Here is a 16,976-nt window from a genome sequence, read left to right as displayed (position 1 = left end):
TTATATTTTTTTAGTTTTTAATATACTAATTTTTATTGAAAATCTTCTATGATGTTTTTGATTTTCCTCATAGATTTGATTTAAAATATTCTAATAAGCTAATCAAAAATAAAAATAGATATTAAGCATACATATATAAATACACTTCTAATATATTGATAAAATAAAATCCAAATAAATAAATAAAAAATTCAACAAAACTATTTATTTTTAATAGATATTTAAAGTGTAATTTTTATAGAGAAAAACTTGAATATTTTTATGTATTTTTTGTTAATAAATAAATATAATAATAATGTTTTATATCTAAAAATAACAAATTAATTTTATAAATATGTAAAAAGACTAAAATAAATTATTTTTTGAATTCATTAATTAAAAGATAAAGAAAAATAATTAATTATGAAATAGCTATTTAAAATTTTATAGAAAAATTGTTTTTCATTAAAATTTCAATGCTATTTATTGAAAAAAAAATGAAATTTAAATAAAAATAAAACTATTTTTTATTAATTTAAATTATTAATTAATTAATTATTTATAAAATTTAATTTATTTTATCCTGGTTGATAAATAAAAAATGATTTTTAAACTATTATTTAGAAATTAAATCTCTATAAGTCCTATTAAATTAATTCTGCAAAATTTAAAAAAGAAACCCTCGCTAAAAAATAAAAAAATAAAAGTTTATTAATTTATATTAAGTTTAAATAACTATTAATTTATTTTAAAAATAATTTATTTCTCAATATTGAATAAGGATATAAACTTTTTCAAACTTTCTAATTTAAGAAAAAAAATTAATTATTTTTAATTATTATTGACTATTTGCTTTTAATTTACAAATTAAAGTTGATATCTATTTAATTACTAAATAGTATGATTAGTAAGATTAATTACATCGATTTAATTATTAATTTTGATTTATCTAAGAATATAAAATCAAAAGATACTAATCAAATGTTGCAAGTTTACAATAATTACTTTTACTTAAAAAAAAGCTGCGCTATTTTTAATTTTAGTCTAAAAATAATTTTACAGTTGTTAAAAAATTTTAACTAAATAAGTTTTCGCTATTTTTGATAGAGTAGAATAATATAGAAAAAAATTAAATATAATTTAAGCTCAATTTAAATTACAATAATTTTTACTTTAATTTACAGATAAAATACAAAGGTGCGTGTAATTGTATGGTTATTATATTAGGATATTTTGTAAATCATACTCATCAATCAAGCAAGTAGTGATCAATAAATATTGTTTCTTTTACAAAAATTCACTTAATATCTTCTCAATTTGGCTTTAAAATTTTAGTCTTTTATTTTTATGTGATAGTAGTTTTTATTTCCAAATATTTATTTACTTATTTTGTCTAATTAGGAAATTATTATACAAATAATTAATTAATTGAAAAAAAGCCAATTAAAAAATAAAACAAATGAATAAAGTCCTACTCGCACTTTTAGCTGCTACAGCTTTATCCACAATCGGATTAACAATTGGATTGTACTAAGACAGCCAATAATAAGACCTATAAATGACTGGTCCTAGTCCTTACATAAGTTTTATTGATGAAACTTCAGTAGACACTTTTATTATGACTCTTTTAGGAAAGTCTGACTAAGAATAACTTTCCGCTATTAAGTCATTTATTTTGCAATAACGCAAGTTCTTTAATGCTAACTAAATACTCAAAATATTAGTAATATTGAAAGAATCAGTCTATCCAGAGTACAACTTAGTCAGAAACTATGCTATCGAAGTAATGAAGCCTTATATTGGTCCTCTTACTACTGCTGAAGCATAGTAAATTTTAAAGATCATATCAGTAACTGATGGTATTGCTTCTGGAGTAATAGTTTCCCAAATTTATGACTTATAGGGTAATATTGAAAACTAATAAAGCCTTAATATGACTTTGTCTACATATGACAATATGCTTTATAAGTAGCTAAGTAGTTAATAATATTCCAAGTATTTCTATAATAATTTCTTAATTACTAGCGAAGGAAAACACGTAGCTTTTATTATAGATTAGTCTAAGACTATGGGAACAATTGCTTTTACTAAGGAAGATGGTACTAATGTCACAAGATATGACTTACTAAGATAATTTTCTTATAGTAAAAATGACATTTTCTAAAGTTATACTGCTTTTTCTTATATACTTATGGGAAATTATACTGATTACAGATGCAATTCTTGTCCAACTGGAAGCTATGAACAAAGAAAAGCTATGAATTCATTTGTAGGTAATGTCTATCGTAATGGTGGGGAGTCTAACCTTTTCGACTCATTAAGAGATTTGTTGTCTAATCCTTACAACTAAATTACTGATCTTTACATTTGGTCAGATGGTATTATAACAGAAGGAATTGACAGAATTAGTGATTTTGTACATATGGTTATACAAACTAACCCATTAAGAAGAAATAACATTCGTATCAACACAGTTTCTTTCCTTGTTGGAGGAGATGAACCTTAAAGTGTTAAAGATAATGCAACTCAACTTTTAAAAACTCTTGCTGATATGACAGGTGGTACTTATATTGAAGTAACTGCATGAGAAGATGAGGATGATGGAAAATTATCTTTTTGATAATACAGATTAAAAAAATATTAAAAATATATATATAAAAATATGTCAGTCACTTCATTAAATAAAGTTAAAAGTATAAAACATTTTTTTAAATTGATAATTAAACAGATATATAAAAATATTATTTTATCTCTTTGGATATGCTTTAATTTAAAAATCTAAATTTCTATTAAAAAATATCAAAAATTTTATTTAAAACATTTAATTCTAAATATTCTCTATCTGATCTATTTGAAAACCATAATCAATTACAGATTTAAAAAAAATCTAATTTCTTTTTAATCTAAAAATGAAAAGCCATAATTTTGTATTTTCTTATATTAAAAAAAAAACAAATAATTATCTATCATGTTTGAAACATACTTTAAGTTATCTGTTTTTCAAACAAAACTAGACTGATGATGATTTTCATATTAATAATAGTTAAAATCTACTCTATTACTTATTCAAGATTGTATAAAAAGTGAGGCAATTTAAGGAGACACATAATATTTAGAAATGATAATAAGTTAATTTTCATGCAATAAAATATATTGTTTAAAAAAAATTAACTTCTCTTTTATAAAAAATTAGATAATATAATTCTTTTTTATCAAAATTATGATATATTATTGCTAAATATCTAAAATAATTTGATATTTTTACATCAAATCATCAAATAGAAAAATTCTTCTATTTGAATTGTTTAATTTTTATCTTTCAATTATTCTTTGGTAAAATTGCTTTTACCTCAAGAGAAAGAGATTTTACTTTGTAAAGATAAACTTGGTTTATTTTTAATATAATCTGAAATTAAAAAAAATGCAAAAAAATTTGTATTTATTAATTAATCGGAATTCTTCTTATTTCATTTGTTGGGTTATCTGTTGTTGTATTAAATTACAACAGTTAACAAGAAAAAAGACTTATATCTTGATGGCCCAAATCCTTATATAAAATTTGTAGATGATAAAAAAATAGATAATTTAGTATTATCACTTTTAAGATAAACAGCGAAGAACATATTTCAAGTAAGATATAAATCAAAAAAATAATAAGAATAAATAATTTTCTTCTTACTTTTAATATTATGCTTATCGAAATCATTCGCTTTTTTAATTAAATATTGATACAAAACAAATCTAAATATATTTTTATAAGCAAAAAAAACATTTTTATTTTTTTAATATTATTTTAACTTACAAATTTTATCTGTAAAACAAAGGTTTTTTATTTTTTACTGCTTTAATTTGTAAAGTTATATATAAAATATAATTTAAACAAAATTATAGTTATTTAATATTGAATTTATAATTATTGCTGTGTTTTATCATAAAATTTCAAAAGTTTAAAAAATAAATATCAGATATTATTTTCCTACCCAACCATACAGATTGTTTTGGAAATTAAAATGTATTTATTTTAAATATTAAAAATAACAATTTGATTATAATAAATTATATTTGAAGAATTTGTAATGGAAAGAAGGGTTTGATTAGGTTTTCAACATTCTGATAATAAAAAAAAATTTGATAATAGGAATTATTATAATATTTCTTTTTAATATAATTATTCTTATTTATTATTTGTAGAGGCTTCTACTATTATTTATTATTTGTAGATGATTTTTTTATCAATAAATAAAGGATATCTAAGCAATCTAATTATATCAAATCAAATCAAAATAAATACAACTTCTATCAGATCATTATATGGATTAAGCAGACATTAAAAAGTTAGAATAAAAATACTTAAGGTATTAGTCTGAACTTAAGTAAAAAGCCGGATTGACATTAGAGGATACTTAATCTTTTATAATAAAATGGCTAGAGAGCTATAACTCATACATTGAAGATTATTTTTTACCTGGAAAAATAAATAAATTTCCTGATGAATAAAAAATGATCATCAACAATCCTTTGATAAACAGCACGTGGAATTGGAGAGTTCATAGTACAAATACTATTCATCTTTTTTTTAATTTTTTTTATCTTTAAATTAATTTCACTCAGTTTTACTTTTAGTAAACATTAACAATCTGTTTGATTTTCTATGAATATCATGTTGATGTTATAAGCTATTTTAGCAATATATATTTCAAAGAATAAGGATATTTTTTGATAAGTATATATTCAGCAAAAAAATTAAATAAAAGATTTTATTAAAAAAATAAATTTGAACTTAAATACAACCATTTCACAAACAAAAAAAAATAATCTACTTTTAAAAATCTATCTAAACAGTTACGAGCAACAAATGAATATTATCAAGTTATTTAATAAATAATTATTACATGTATGATGCAAATTAGTTTTATTTATAATATTTTACAATAAAATAATAGAAAATTTCATATCAAAGCTAAATCAGCTTTAATTATCTTAAATTTATAAGATTATAAGCAATATGGAAGATATTTGCTAAGGAAACTTTAGTCATTTAAAAAGAATCAAATTTTATACAAGTATTACTCTTCATCTCACAGAATTCATTATTGAAAGAGATTCTATACCTGGAATTAATATGCTAGTTATGGTGGGAGTTGAAAAGATTCCAACTTTGGATAGAAACTTTAAAAAGGTATTTATTTCTTTATAGAAAATTTAATTTAGTCTTTAAAAAATTATTTATTTCATGATTTTTTCTGATTAAATAGGTTGAGAGGTTTGATTTCAAGTAGTTCATCATGTTTTTAAATTTGATATAAGATGGAGAAAAAATTGATGGGCAGTACATTAATAAAAAGTATCAAGACATCCTAAACGATCCTTGCAGGAGTGGCTTTATCATAAATCCTATGTAAACTAACCCAAAAGGTCACAATTAGTTTTTTTTCTAGAAATTCACTGAAACTGTAGGGCAAGGGAAACTTCAGTTTAAAAGAGATGTGGTAAGATTCAACAGTTCAATTACTTAAATAATAATTTGTTTTATTAGATAAGATCTGTTTTATAAGAAGACCTTGAGTTCTAAAAACCAATAAAATATGAGCCTTTTTTATTTGAGTATCACGTCATATCTCAAGAATACTAGTATATTTACATATTTTCAAAAAAGCTAAATCGTTGGGCTACGTAATACTTCCTTAGAAGAACATAAGTTCAAGATGTATATTATGATTCTTGTTTAATGTTAAAATGACTCATTTTTTATTTTTTAGGAAAGAAATGGTAGAGTGTGGAGAAATAATGCTTTAATAAACAACTATTCAGATTTTTAATCAGCTTCAGTTTTAGTTGATTTGCTAAAAAATGTTACAAATTTGAATATCAAGTTAACAGATGAAGAAAGAAATGCCATAGGTTCTGAAGGAAATACAATTGTTATAGGTAGATCAGGAACAGGAAAAACAACTTGTGCATTGTTAAGGCTGTTTACCTTTGAGCTAGTTTTTAGAATGAGGGTTAAAATAAAATATAAAGAAAACAAAAAAATTTTATAGGATGCTTTAACAAATCAGCCTATAGGTTTATAGAGCGTATTTGTTACAACATCGCCAGTCTTGGCTAACAAAATATAAAAATACTATAATCAGTTTATTTCAAACATTAAAGAACAAGTAAGAATTAAACAAAAATAAAAGTAAGAAGAAGAATAAAAATCTAATCAAATCTAATAGAATGAATAATAGAAAATAAATGATTAAAATTTAATTGCTTAAAATATTTAAAATTTAACAAATTCTATCAATAAAAATAACGATTTGGATACAACTTTTGAAAAAGTTGATATCTAAAATATGGTTGAAAGCGAAATTGAGCAATTTAAAATAGATGAAGGTAATAAATAATTAATTAAGCTTTATCAATTAATCTACTAATTTTATTAAAATAGATCAGAGGAATACGAATGATCAGCAAGACAGCGAAATCGATTGTGGGGATGATGAATTTGAAGATGAATAAGAAAGCTAGAATTTTGTTCTATCAGAGCAAGCTACTAAGCACAAATCTTTAAAAGAATTGTAATCTTCAGATTTCCCTGCTTTTTTTACAGTAAGACAATACTTGATGCTTATTGAAGGATGTCTTTTAAATCCCTTTTTCTATAGAGATTAGCAAGGTAAAATTGCTAACCAAGAAGGTTAAAGTAGTTGGAATAACTATAAGTCTGAAAAACAAAAAAAGTAACTCAAAATAACAACTAAAAATAAAGAAGATGATGATATCAAATAATTTACAAAAAATAACGTCGAGGATTTCACTTTCTTATTAACTCATCGTAAAGCTGAAGAAAAAGTATTAATAAATGATTAAGAACCTCATGAAAGGAGATTTGAAGTAGATTATTAGTATTTTGAAAATATATTTTGGCCAGTTGCTTCAATTAAATTTAGAGACTCTTCTATGATAAACTGTTATACTCTATGGACTGAAATTTATTATAACATAAAAGGACATTAGTAAATAACTTATTAAATAAATTATATATCGAAATTAATTTAATTTACTTTTAAAATTTAGGAGTTTTAGTATTATTGACTAACATAATTATGTTGAATCTGAACTCAATAACTTGCTTTCAAAGTAACAAAAGGAAGTTGTTTATAGTATGTTCAAATATTATGAAGCATGGAAAATTAAACAATAAGGATATGACTTAATGGATTTGGTCTTATTTATTGAAAGAGAAATTCACAATTTCAATTTTGATATTCCATCTATACACCTTACAATGATAGATGAAGTCTAAGATTTACCTCTTAAAATTATATAAATATTTAGATCAATAAACGAGCACTCCATTTTCTTTGGAGGAGACTCTGCTTAAAGCATAGCAAGAGGAGTAGGATTTAAGTTTGATGACTTAAAACAGAGTTCCACTGATTAAACACATTAGTTGACAGTAAAAAAATTATTGCTTTTCAATTTTCATATCAAACCATTTAATTTTATTTACATAAAAAGACAAATTTTAGATCTCATAATAATATTTTGCAGCTTTCAAATAGTGTCATTAGCTTATTAGAAGGCCTCTTCCCTACTTCAATTGATATTTTAAAGAAAGAAAGATCTAACTTAAAAGGTATTAAACCAATTGTCTTAGATAATGGAGATATATCATTTTTGTTTAATCTGCTTTAAGGGTAGTAGTCTGATTAAGGATTTGTCCCTTTAGATTTTGGATGCAATTAAGTGATTATTGTTAAAGATGATGAAAGCAAATAGAAAGTAAATAAACAATTATATCGTATTAAATATAATTTATGTCAAATAATTATTTTATAAAGTTACCTCCAATTTTAGAACACGCCATTTGCTTAACTATCAAAGAAGCTAAAGGTCTAGAGTTTGATGATGTTGTGCTTTTTGACTTCTTTTCAGATAGCAAGAGCTCAATTGGGTAATGGGATTGTGTCAAACTTTTAGATATTAATTAAGAAGTTTTATCTAGAGACTTATTCTTGAAAAGGATTACATGTATTTATTGATTTATTTTAGATAAAGTTAATTAAATGCATTATTTTTGAAATAATTAAGAACACAATGTAGAAAACTAAGTGAAGGTTGAAGATATGGATGAATTGACATTTGAAACAACATACGGAGTAGAGTATGACAAGGAGAAAGATGAAGTTACTTTGCATAATGTAATTACTAAAAATGAATAGCTTAGAGCTTTTGATAGGGTAGGTAATTCCTTATTATGCTAAGAGTTAAAACAATTATACACTGCTATCACTCGTCCAAAATAAAGGTTAATCATATTTGATTAATCTAATTTAAAAAGAAAAGAGATGCAAACATTTTGGGAAGCTTAAAATCTTGTTACTATAATATCTTCTTAGGATTTGGAAGATTCTGAAAATATTGAATCTCCAGAAGTTAAATTAACAAAGAGAGAATAGTTCATTAAGGCAGAAAAAGATTAAACAATAAAATTATTATAGAAACTTTTAGTTAAAAACACTAAAGAAGAATGGTATCAATAAGGATTAAAAATGTTCAAACATAAATACTTTGAATAAGCTGTTAAGTGCTTTAAAAAATCTGGTCATTTCAATCATGAAAAAAAAGTATTCGTTTTTTTTAGATAATTCTTTAATGTAAATGTTATAAAAATAATTATATAAAAGGCTTAAGCATACTTTGAAGCTACAAATATATCTAATGAAGTTATGAAAATTGATAATGAGCTATCTTTACTCAAATAAGGCATAGGACAGTATATGACATTGAAAGGTAAAGCTAAAACAGATCTCAGAACTTAATTGCTTAACTAGCTTAAAGAGAAAAAAAAGAGTTTTATACAAGTAGGGGAGACCTTTTTATCTATTAATAGAAAGAAGTAAGCAGCTTAATGCTTCTTTTCAGCAGAATAATTTGAAAAGGCAGGAGAGCTGTATTAATAGATAAATTAAATTAGAGAAGCAGCAGAATCTTATTTCCTTTCTAAAAAAAACCATCTAAAGGCTGCATTATTGTATGAAGAAGCTCAAGATTTTGATAAAGCTATTACTGCTTTAGAATAAGATAATTAATGGATTTAAATTTTATCCTTAATTTAAAGAAATTAAGATAAATTTAATCCAGAGGATATTGAAAAATTGAAAGAAAAGTATGTCACTTTGGCTTTTTAGAATATAAGAAGCTTGATCGAAAAGTCTGAGAAATAAAATTAAAAGCAGGTAAACATTTCAAAGATTTTGCTTAAACATTTATTTATACTCTAATCTAAAAATAAAGGTTATAAACGATACAATTTAAGAAGGAGAAAGTGATGATTCTATTTCATCTTTTAATAGCAATTTCTCAGATAATGAAGAAGAAATAATCGAAGAGAAGGATAATGAAGAACAGGAGACATTTTAAAATAACTCAAATCAAATATTAGATGAGAATAATTAATCAATTTAAAATGAATAAATGGAATAAATAAAATAATAGAAATCATAGTAAGCCTCTTAAAAACTTAAGAATTATTTAAAAGATAAAAGAATATTTGAGAAGGATGAGCAAGAACCAGGTCTAAAAGAAGAAGAGGAGGAGGAAGAAATCGAGGAAAAACAGCAAAATGATTTAAGTAAAGTAAAGGGAAAGCTTTCATCTTAAATGAAAAAGTTAAAGCAACAAAAGAATTAAGAACAAAGCAACTAAGAAAAGATTGATAAAGATGAAACTATTTCCTAACAAAGTGAATCAATTTCTATTATTGATGATAAAAATAAACTAAAAAAAAGCTTAGAGAATAGCTTCAGCGTTATAGAAAAAGAATCAAATATTGATTTATCTGACATTTCTTTTGAAAATTTTTCTGAGTTTGATCCATTAGATTAATTGCTCAAAAAGTAAATTTCATAATCTATTGTGTCAGTTGCTAACACTGAATTTTCAATATTAGATTCATCTCATATGGTAAATACAGATAAAATTACAATTACTTTAAATTAAAATTATTTTAAGGATTAACAATAAAAAGGTTTACTGATTTAAACAAAAGAGGAAATAAATATTTCTGATTAAGCTTTAGTTTGTGTTTTAGAAGTAGCTTCGCTTATAGACTCATAGGTCATGGAGTTAGTTAGTAATTTTATAAAGAGAAATATAGACTAAGAAATTGTTTTAAACGAAAGCAATAGATTCGCTTCTCATCTCACTGGTATTGAGTAAGTTGATTTAAATAAATTAGATGAGAACTTGATTGAAAAGGTTTTGGATGTTTTAAATAAATACTTTTAACCAAGTATTGAGCTACAAATTTGCAACAGATACAAAATATTTTAAAGAATAAGCAAAATTATTCCATTACTTACTGTAAAACATTCACCTATATCATAGGTCAATTCTTTAGTATAATAGACTTAAATGATTTCGTAGCTTAGCTATTTAAAAAAGAAATAGAAGGTAAATAATTATTTAATAAATTAATAATTCAAATTTTCAATTTATTAATCAAGGAATAAGCTTTAATAGCTAATGCTGGCCTTCATACAATTTTAGAATCTATATCTCCAGAATATTTTAACAATCAAGTAGTAAATGTATTTGATTAAGTAAAAGAGCCCTCATTTTCTCAGGAGTGTTTTAAATAGTTAATACTTTAAGGTTATTGGAAAAGAATATTGTATTTGATGGATAAAAAGGATGCTCTTGATGTAGCATCTGCTTTTTGTGATTTTACTTCTTTTTATGATATTCTTCTTGAAAAAAAATATTTATTTGATAAAGACAGATTTAGCTTTTATGATTTGTAAAGCTTTTCTAGCTAAGAAATAGAATCTATTGATATCAATCTCCTAGCTAGAATATAAATGGAAGATTTTAATTATTAAATGATAAGTAAAGGTTTTAATAATCAAAAATTTTACTAGAATGCTGAAATTCCAAATTGCTTTAAGTACCATAGGGCAATCTGGTATAGATTCTTTGGTAGGTTAAATTAAAATCATAATGATCAGAAAACATTATAAGAACTTTTAGAAGATGGAAATAAAATAATTTTAGGTGAAAACAACAGCGATTTCTCTGAATTATAAATTTTTGATACTATTTCCTCATTAAATTTAGTTTTATTGTACAATTCCTAATTAAAATTTTTCTAAAATTTGCCTGCTAAAATGCTATCTCAATTTACAGATATCTTTAATAAGTTAAAGTAGTTTTTAAAAAATTATAATAACATATCTGATAAAAAATCTTTAAGGATAGCTTAAGCAATACTTTCTGCATATTAAATAAGGTTACTTTCAAATGAATCTGATAGAGTCTTATCAATACTTGGGAAAAACAAAGTTATTCTCCATAAATCAAATCTTTTAGTTTATTCTTTACTGAAAAACTATAAGTAGGTTGATGAATAAGATCTAATCAGCTACTGTGACGTTGAGTTCGAATTTATTTAAGCTCCTCTAAATGTAATACTTTTGCTCATAAATCGTAAAATATAGCCTCTTTTAGATAGCATATAAGGCATTTCAACAGCTAACGAGGGCTCTCTTTAAAGTTTGATTTAAGTAAAAGACAATAAGCATTAAGTTAAAAATGAACATGCTAAGAGAATTTATAGTGATTAAGATTATTATGATTTTTATCTAAAAGATGAAGTTTAAGGGGAGGGATAAATGAAAAATATTACCAACATATTAATAATTTCTCATAAAGATGAAATATTTTAAAAGTTAGAAGAAAAGTAGCAGTTATTAGTTTATGGGCTTACAGAAGATTATAATGAGATGCTTTTTAATTCATATAAGAAATTACTTATTGAAGAGTTAAATTAGCAATTATACGAATAAATTCTAGCTAACTTAATTATCAATTATGAAGAAAATAAATAGATAAAGTTGTTGATACCTTAATAAGATATAACTTTTTATAAGATATTATCTTTAAATCAAAGTATCCTTTATTAATATGATCACGAATAAGATGGTGTGCTAAAGTTCAATTTAGAAAGCTATTAAAATTTTGAAGACATTGATGAAATTTGTTAAAATATTTTGAAATCTGTGAAATTCGCAGACAGGAAAGAATAACTATTTCTCTTTAAAATGATTTTCACTCTCCTCATTAATGTCAATGAAATTGAGTTTGAGTCACTGAATGACTTGATTTCAGCATTGAAATTATTAGATTGGTCTCCTGAAATCAATGATTTTTTAAGTAAAATTTATCATAAACAAATTAAAAAGACTAAATTTTTTAATAATTATTTTAGGTTAAAATGAATTCTATTAAGGATTACTTGATATTTAAACAGTAGAAGAAGCCAAGGATTTTGCATATGATTTTTCTCTCACAGAAGAATTTGAAACAATCTTTTTTAAATGGGAAGAAATAAACATCATCAACAAAGTAAGCTTTGAACATATTTAAAACTGTTTAATTTTAATTTTAAACTTAAGTCAAATTAGGATTAAAACTTAAAGAAGTATAGAGAAGATAAAAAATATTTTGAAAGCAGTTTTGAACTCAAAAATTAAAAAATAAAGATAATCTAAAGATTTTTAAAGAATAATAAAGATCAGCTTGATTACATCTATAGATCAAGTCTAAATTTCAAACACCTTTCTGATTATTACAACATTTAAGATGAAATCTCAAGGAAGAATTTTGTATCTCAATTTAAATATTGCTTGATTGCTATTGAGGAAGCAGCTAACTCATTTGAGCTAATTAAATAGATAGAAAAAGATATCTAAAAAATTTATTATTATCAGCACTTTGTTGGAGCTGAATTATTCAGTTTAATAACAAAATCCTATTTGAAGACATAGGACTATTTCTAAGAGCTTTCTTAATTGTTTAATGAATAAGTCAACCTTGCTCTAGATAAAAAGTTTAGAAAGTATAAAAAATACTAAGAATTCCTGAATATATATGAAAGAGTTAAGGAATTCAACATCACCTTTAGAGCTCAATTAAATCAAATACTAATAAAATTAAATGGTGAAAATTAACAAAAAAAGAAATAAATTAGCCTAAGTTAATAACTAAAACCAACAGATTAAAAAGTATTAAAGCTAATGAAGAAAAAGAGAAATGCAGAGAAACTGCAAATGGCTACTTTTAAAAAGGAAGTAGGAGGCTTAGCTAAAATGAAAAATTTAATGTTTTACTGAAAATCATGATTGTTATTTTATAAAATACACTAATATGTTTTTTTTAATTAAAAGATTTTAGATAAAATAAATATTTCTTCACTTTTTTTTTATTGAATATTGTGTAAAATGCTTTATAATATTTGTTTTATCAAACATTCAAATTCTTCTTTTTCTTTATTATTATTATTATTATTATTTATTTTTCTACTTTAATAAAAATTTTTTATTTTTAATAATTATTTTTTAATGCTATTTGCAATTATTTTATAAAATGAAAATTTTTAAAGTAAAAAAACTAAGTTTAAAACTATACAAAAATCTTTTTTAAAATAGGTAAATTTAAGAATAAAACAAACTAATTGAATTTATTAATAGATAATAAAAGTAAATTTTTCTATGACTTAAACAAATATAATAAAAAGACAAATCCAGCCCAAATAATTACACTTTTATCTCAAATATCTCAAAACTGTTAATTTTTTTTGTTATTATGAAATTTTCATTTAATTAATCACAAGCAGAAGTTAAAAATTTATACTTGATAACCATTAAAGAAAAAATTTAATAGAAATATTGATATAATTAGATTTAATTTTAATAGAAACAAGTAAGTAACTTAACAAATACAAAACAATCAAAAATTTTAACTACTAATTTCTAATTATTAAAGTTACTGTAAGTTAATTTTTGCAATTTTTTATTATCTATTACCAAAAAAGAATAATTTTAATCAATCTTGCTAAAATATGTCTATTTATTCTGGCTTTGCTACTCGTTAAATTGAATAAACTTATAACATTATGGTTGAGCAATTATTTAAAATCCTGTAGAAAAGACTCCTCAAATTTTATAGATAAGAAACTGTAAATGAAAATGCTTTTGCTGATTGCATTAAAAAATTGCTCACTTAGATGTCATTTTTTGAAAGATAAAAAGTAAATTATTTATTTTTAATTCATCATTTTTTATAATGAGCTACTTTTTTCTAGAAAAATGATTTAACTATTATTAAAAAAAGCATTTACCTCCTAAATTCTCTGATAATTGCAAAGAGTTAGCTGCATTTTTAAAACTATCAATACCATCAAATGTATCTCTTTTTGCAACTAAAAAAAATAAAGAATTAAACTAGTAACAAGTTAACAATAAACAAGAAGATTAGCATAATAATTAATAATAAAATATTGTCAAGTAAAACATAGAAATGCCTAATGTAAATTATGGAGAACCTCTTAAATCAGAAATAAATATTTCTAAAAATGACTACTAGCACTCTCTTTTTTCTACAAATACATTTTAAGCGATTAATAATGAGTAGAAATAATAAATATAAAATAACTAAAATTCTAATAAATTTAGAGATGGTAAATAAAATTTCATTACTTTAGAGGCTGCGTATAATAATTCATCGTCTTCTATGTCTCCTAATACTTCTATACATTCCTCATTAGCTTCTTTGGGTAAAAATAATATTAACAATTAAAAGATAATAGCTTAGTAATAAGAGTAAAAAGTATAAGATTAATAAAAAAATATTATTAAGGAGTACAACCCTCAAAAAAATGATACTCAAGCTAATTTAGTTAGGTAAATAGTTGAAGGATAAAAAAAAGTAATACAGACCATAGACTAAAAAAAGTCAACGGAATTAAAAAAAATTAACACAGAAGAAAGACCATAAATATAGGGAAATATAAAAAATAGAATTGAACAAAAAATACTGTAAGAAAATATATCAAATGAAGCAACTTAAATCAATGAAAACTCACTAAAATAATTTAGGGTTATCAAAAAATTCCCTATTTAGAATCATATCGAGAAAAATTAATAGTAGTAAGAGTAACAGTAAAATAACTAGATATTGAGTTAAAAAGTTAATACTCTTGAAAGCAATGGTTAAATCTATTAAACATTAGGAGATGAGACTTAAATAGTACCTCTGATGAATAAGAAAAAAAATAAGAGGTCTCATACAACTAAGAGATAAAGAAAGAGAAATTAAATTCTAAATAATATTTATATGAATGGAGAAGATTTTAGTACTGTACAAGTAGGGTCTTCTACTACTACAGCTGTTAATTTAAATAATTATTAAAAACGCTCTAGGTCTTCATACAGATCATAAGAACAATATAATTCAAAGAGGGGATGGCTTAAATTACAATAAGAAAACTATTTAGTGAGGTCTGATTCAGAAGAAAATAGACTTTAAGAAAGTGAAAAAGTTAGTAGCAACAATTTAGATAAATAAATAAAAATGAGTAAATTTAATAATAACTACTGTGAATCAAATACAAACATTAATTCTACAAATGGTAGTTATAATCCTTCTATGAACGTATCCAGGCAGAATCTTACTATTAAATCTAATAATATTTAAAACCAGATCAACCAAGACAATAGCTAATAACTTAATTAGAGAGATTAATTAGAAATAAATTGTGATTAGACTATGTATTCTGTAAAACACTAAATCAGTGAATCTGCCAATAAATTTGGAAATATCCTTTAAAATAAAAATAATCCAAACCAATCTATGATGGTGGAGTCTTTTAATTCTAGGATATCTAGATAAAAACTTGACACTAATTTAACAATCAACGATACTGATGAAGAGCCTTTGCAAAGTAAGATTAACCAAAATAAAAATCAATAAAATAAAAAATAAGATAATAATTCTAGCATTGAATTAAAAAGCTTATTTTATCCATTCAATGATCCAATATCAACAAAAAATAGAACACCTTAAAAGCAAAGAGTATTATAAAATAGCTCATTAAATAATAGCCTTTAAAGCACATAAACTGCATTGAAGCAAAATACATAATAGAATGGAGGATCTTATCAGTTTAATTAAATGTATAAAAATGAAACGAAAGCTCAGAATGGTTCGAATATTTATTAACATCTCAAATAAAAGTAGAACATTATCTAGAATTCAAGTAAAAAAAGATTATATAGCGAAGACAGCTCTAAAGTATTTAAATTCTCAAATAATTAGCTCGATTAATCCACTTCTGACGAATAATTTAAAAATAATTCTTCATTTAATGCTTCAAATATTTCTAAAAAAGAAAGTATTTCACCTTAAAAAAAGAAAAACTTTAATAATTCTAACATAATAAATAGCAATTAAATGAATAATAACTCAAATAATACTGTTAAATAAAATATTGTAAACAATAAAATTTCCTCTAATATAATAAAACAAAACATATTATGCAATAATTCAACTCATAAAGAGTAAAATGAATAAATTTGATAATAAATTTTAGTTAAGATTTGTAAATTAATAAATAAATATCTTTATAAAATTCATATTTTTAAACAAAAAAAAATTCATTTCAAACTAATACATACTGTTTTCTTTAAATTTACTTTCGTAATTATTCTCAATTAAATCCTTATTATTTAATTTTAGATTTTTAAGAAGAATATCTATAAGCTAAATATGAATCAGGATTTTAAATTTACGATTTAAATCAATTTTGGATCAGAAAAATTGAATGATACAAAATATAAAATTTTAGATTATCACTAAATTTTTCTTTTGAAGTTTAAGCATGATACAATTCTTCTGGTAAATTATGATGATATTATTTTTGAAATTAATTATAATAAGTTAAGTTTTAACATTAAGGATATTACTATTTCCTTAGATAATTAGTAAATTAAAAGTCTATATCCTGCTCTTTATCAAACATTTTTTATAAATTGAGAATTATGAGTAATATTTCATAAATAAATTAAAATTCTACATAATTATCAAAAAGGTAAGGCTATATTCAGTGTAATTTATTTGACTAGAACTGAATTGAAATTTAATAATAAATTTGCTATAATAGTTTAAATTTT

General features: G+C 22.7%; 3 protein-coding genes across 3 annotated transcripts; all 3 read left to right on the top strand. All coding sequences in view use genetic code 6, as the record gives it.

Annotated features, from left to right (window-relative positions):
• Positions 1–1,438: 1,438 nt before the first annotated feature.
• TTHERM_00298280 (von willebrand factor type A domain protein) lies at positions 1,439–2,566 on the top strand (the record flags this gene model as incomplete). The annotated part of the gene is made up of 1 exon (XM_001024462.1): positions 1,439–2,566. The coding sequence occupies one exon, from the start codon at positions 1,439–1,441 to the stop codon at positions 2,564–2,566; it is 1,128 nt and encodes a 375-aa protein (XP_001024462.1).
• Positions 2,567–4,290: 1,724 nt separating this feature from the next.
• Positions 4,291–13,139, top strand: TTHERM_00298270 (hypothetical protein; the record flags this gene model as incomplete). Its single annotated transcript, XM_001024461.2, has 16 exons — positions 4,291–4,531; positions 4,923–5,158; positions 5,235–5,468; positions 5,516–5,686; positions 5,739–6,357; positions 6,413–6,980; positions 7,042–7,423; positions 7,486–7,749; positions 7,809–7,998; positions 8,059–8,594; positions 8,655–9,206; positions 9,265–9,933; positions 9,982–10,422; positions 10,476–12,180; positions 12,236–12,372; positions 12,423–13,139. 16 exons carry the CDS (start codon positions 4,291–4,293, stop codon positions 13,137–13,139), a joined length of 7,662 nt encoding a protein of 2,553 aa, XP_001024461.2.
• Positions 13,140–13,855: 716 nt separating this feature from the next.
• TTHERM_000298261 (hypothetical protein) lies at positions 13,856–16,383 on the top strand (the record flags this gene model as incomplete). Its single annotated transcript, XM_012800135.1, has 2 exons — positions 13,856–14,056; positions 14,140–16,383. Exons 1-2 carry the CDS (start codon positions 13,868–13,870, stop codon positions 16,381–16,383), a joined length of 2,433 nt encoding a protein of 810 aa, XP_012655589.1. The 5' UTR covers positions 13,856–13,867.
• Positions 16,384–16,976: the final 593 nt, after the last annotated feature.

This window comes from Tetrahymena thermophila (assembly GCF_000189635.1).
Source record: "Tetrahymena thermophila SB210 genomic scaffold scf_8254379, whole genome shotgun sequence".
NCBI classification, from domain to species: Eukaryota; Ciliophora; class Oligohymenophorea; order Hymenostomatida; family Tetrahymenidae; genus Tetrahymena; species Tetrahymena thermophila.
Note: the sequence above shows the minus strand (reverse complement) of the source record. Positions and strands in the feature narration are given on the sequence as shown.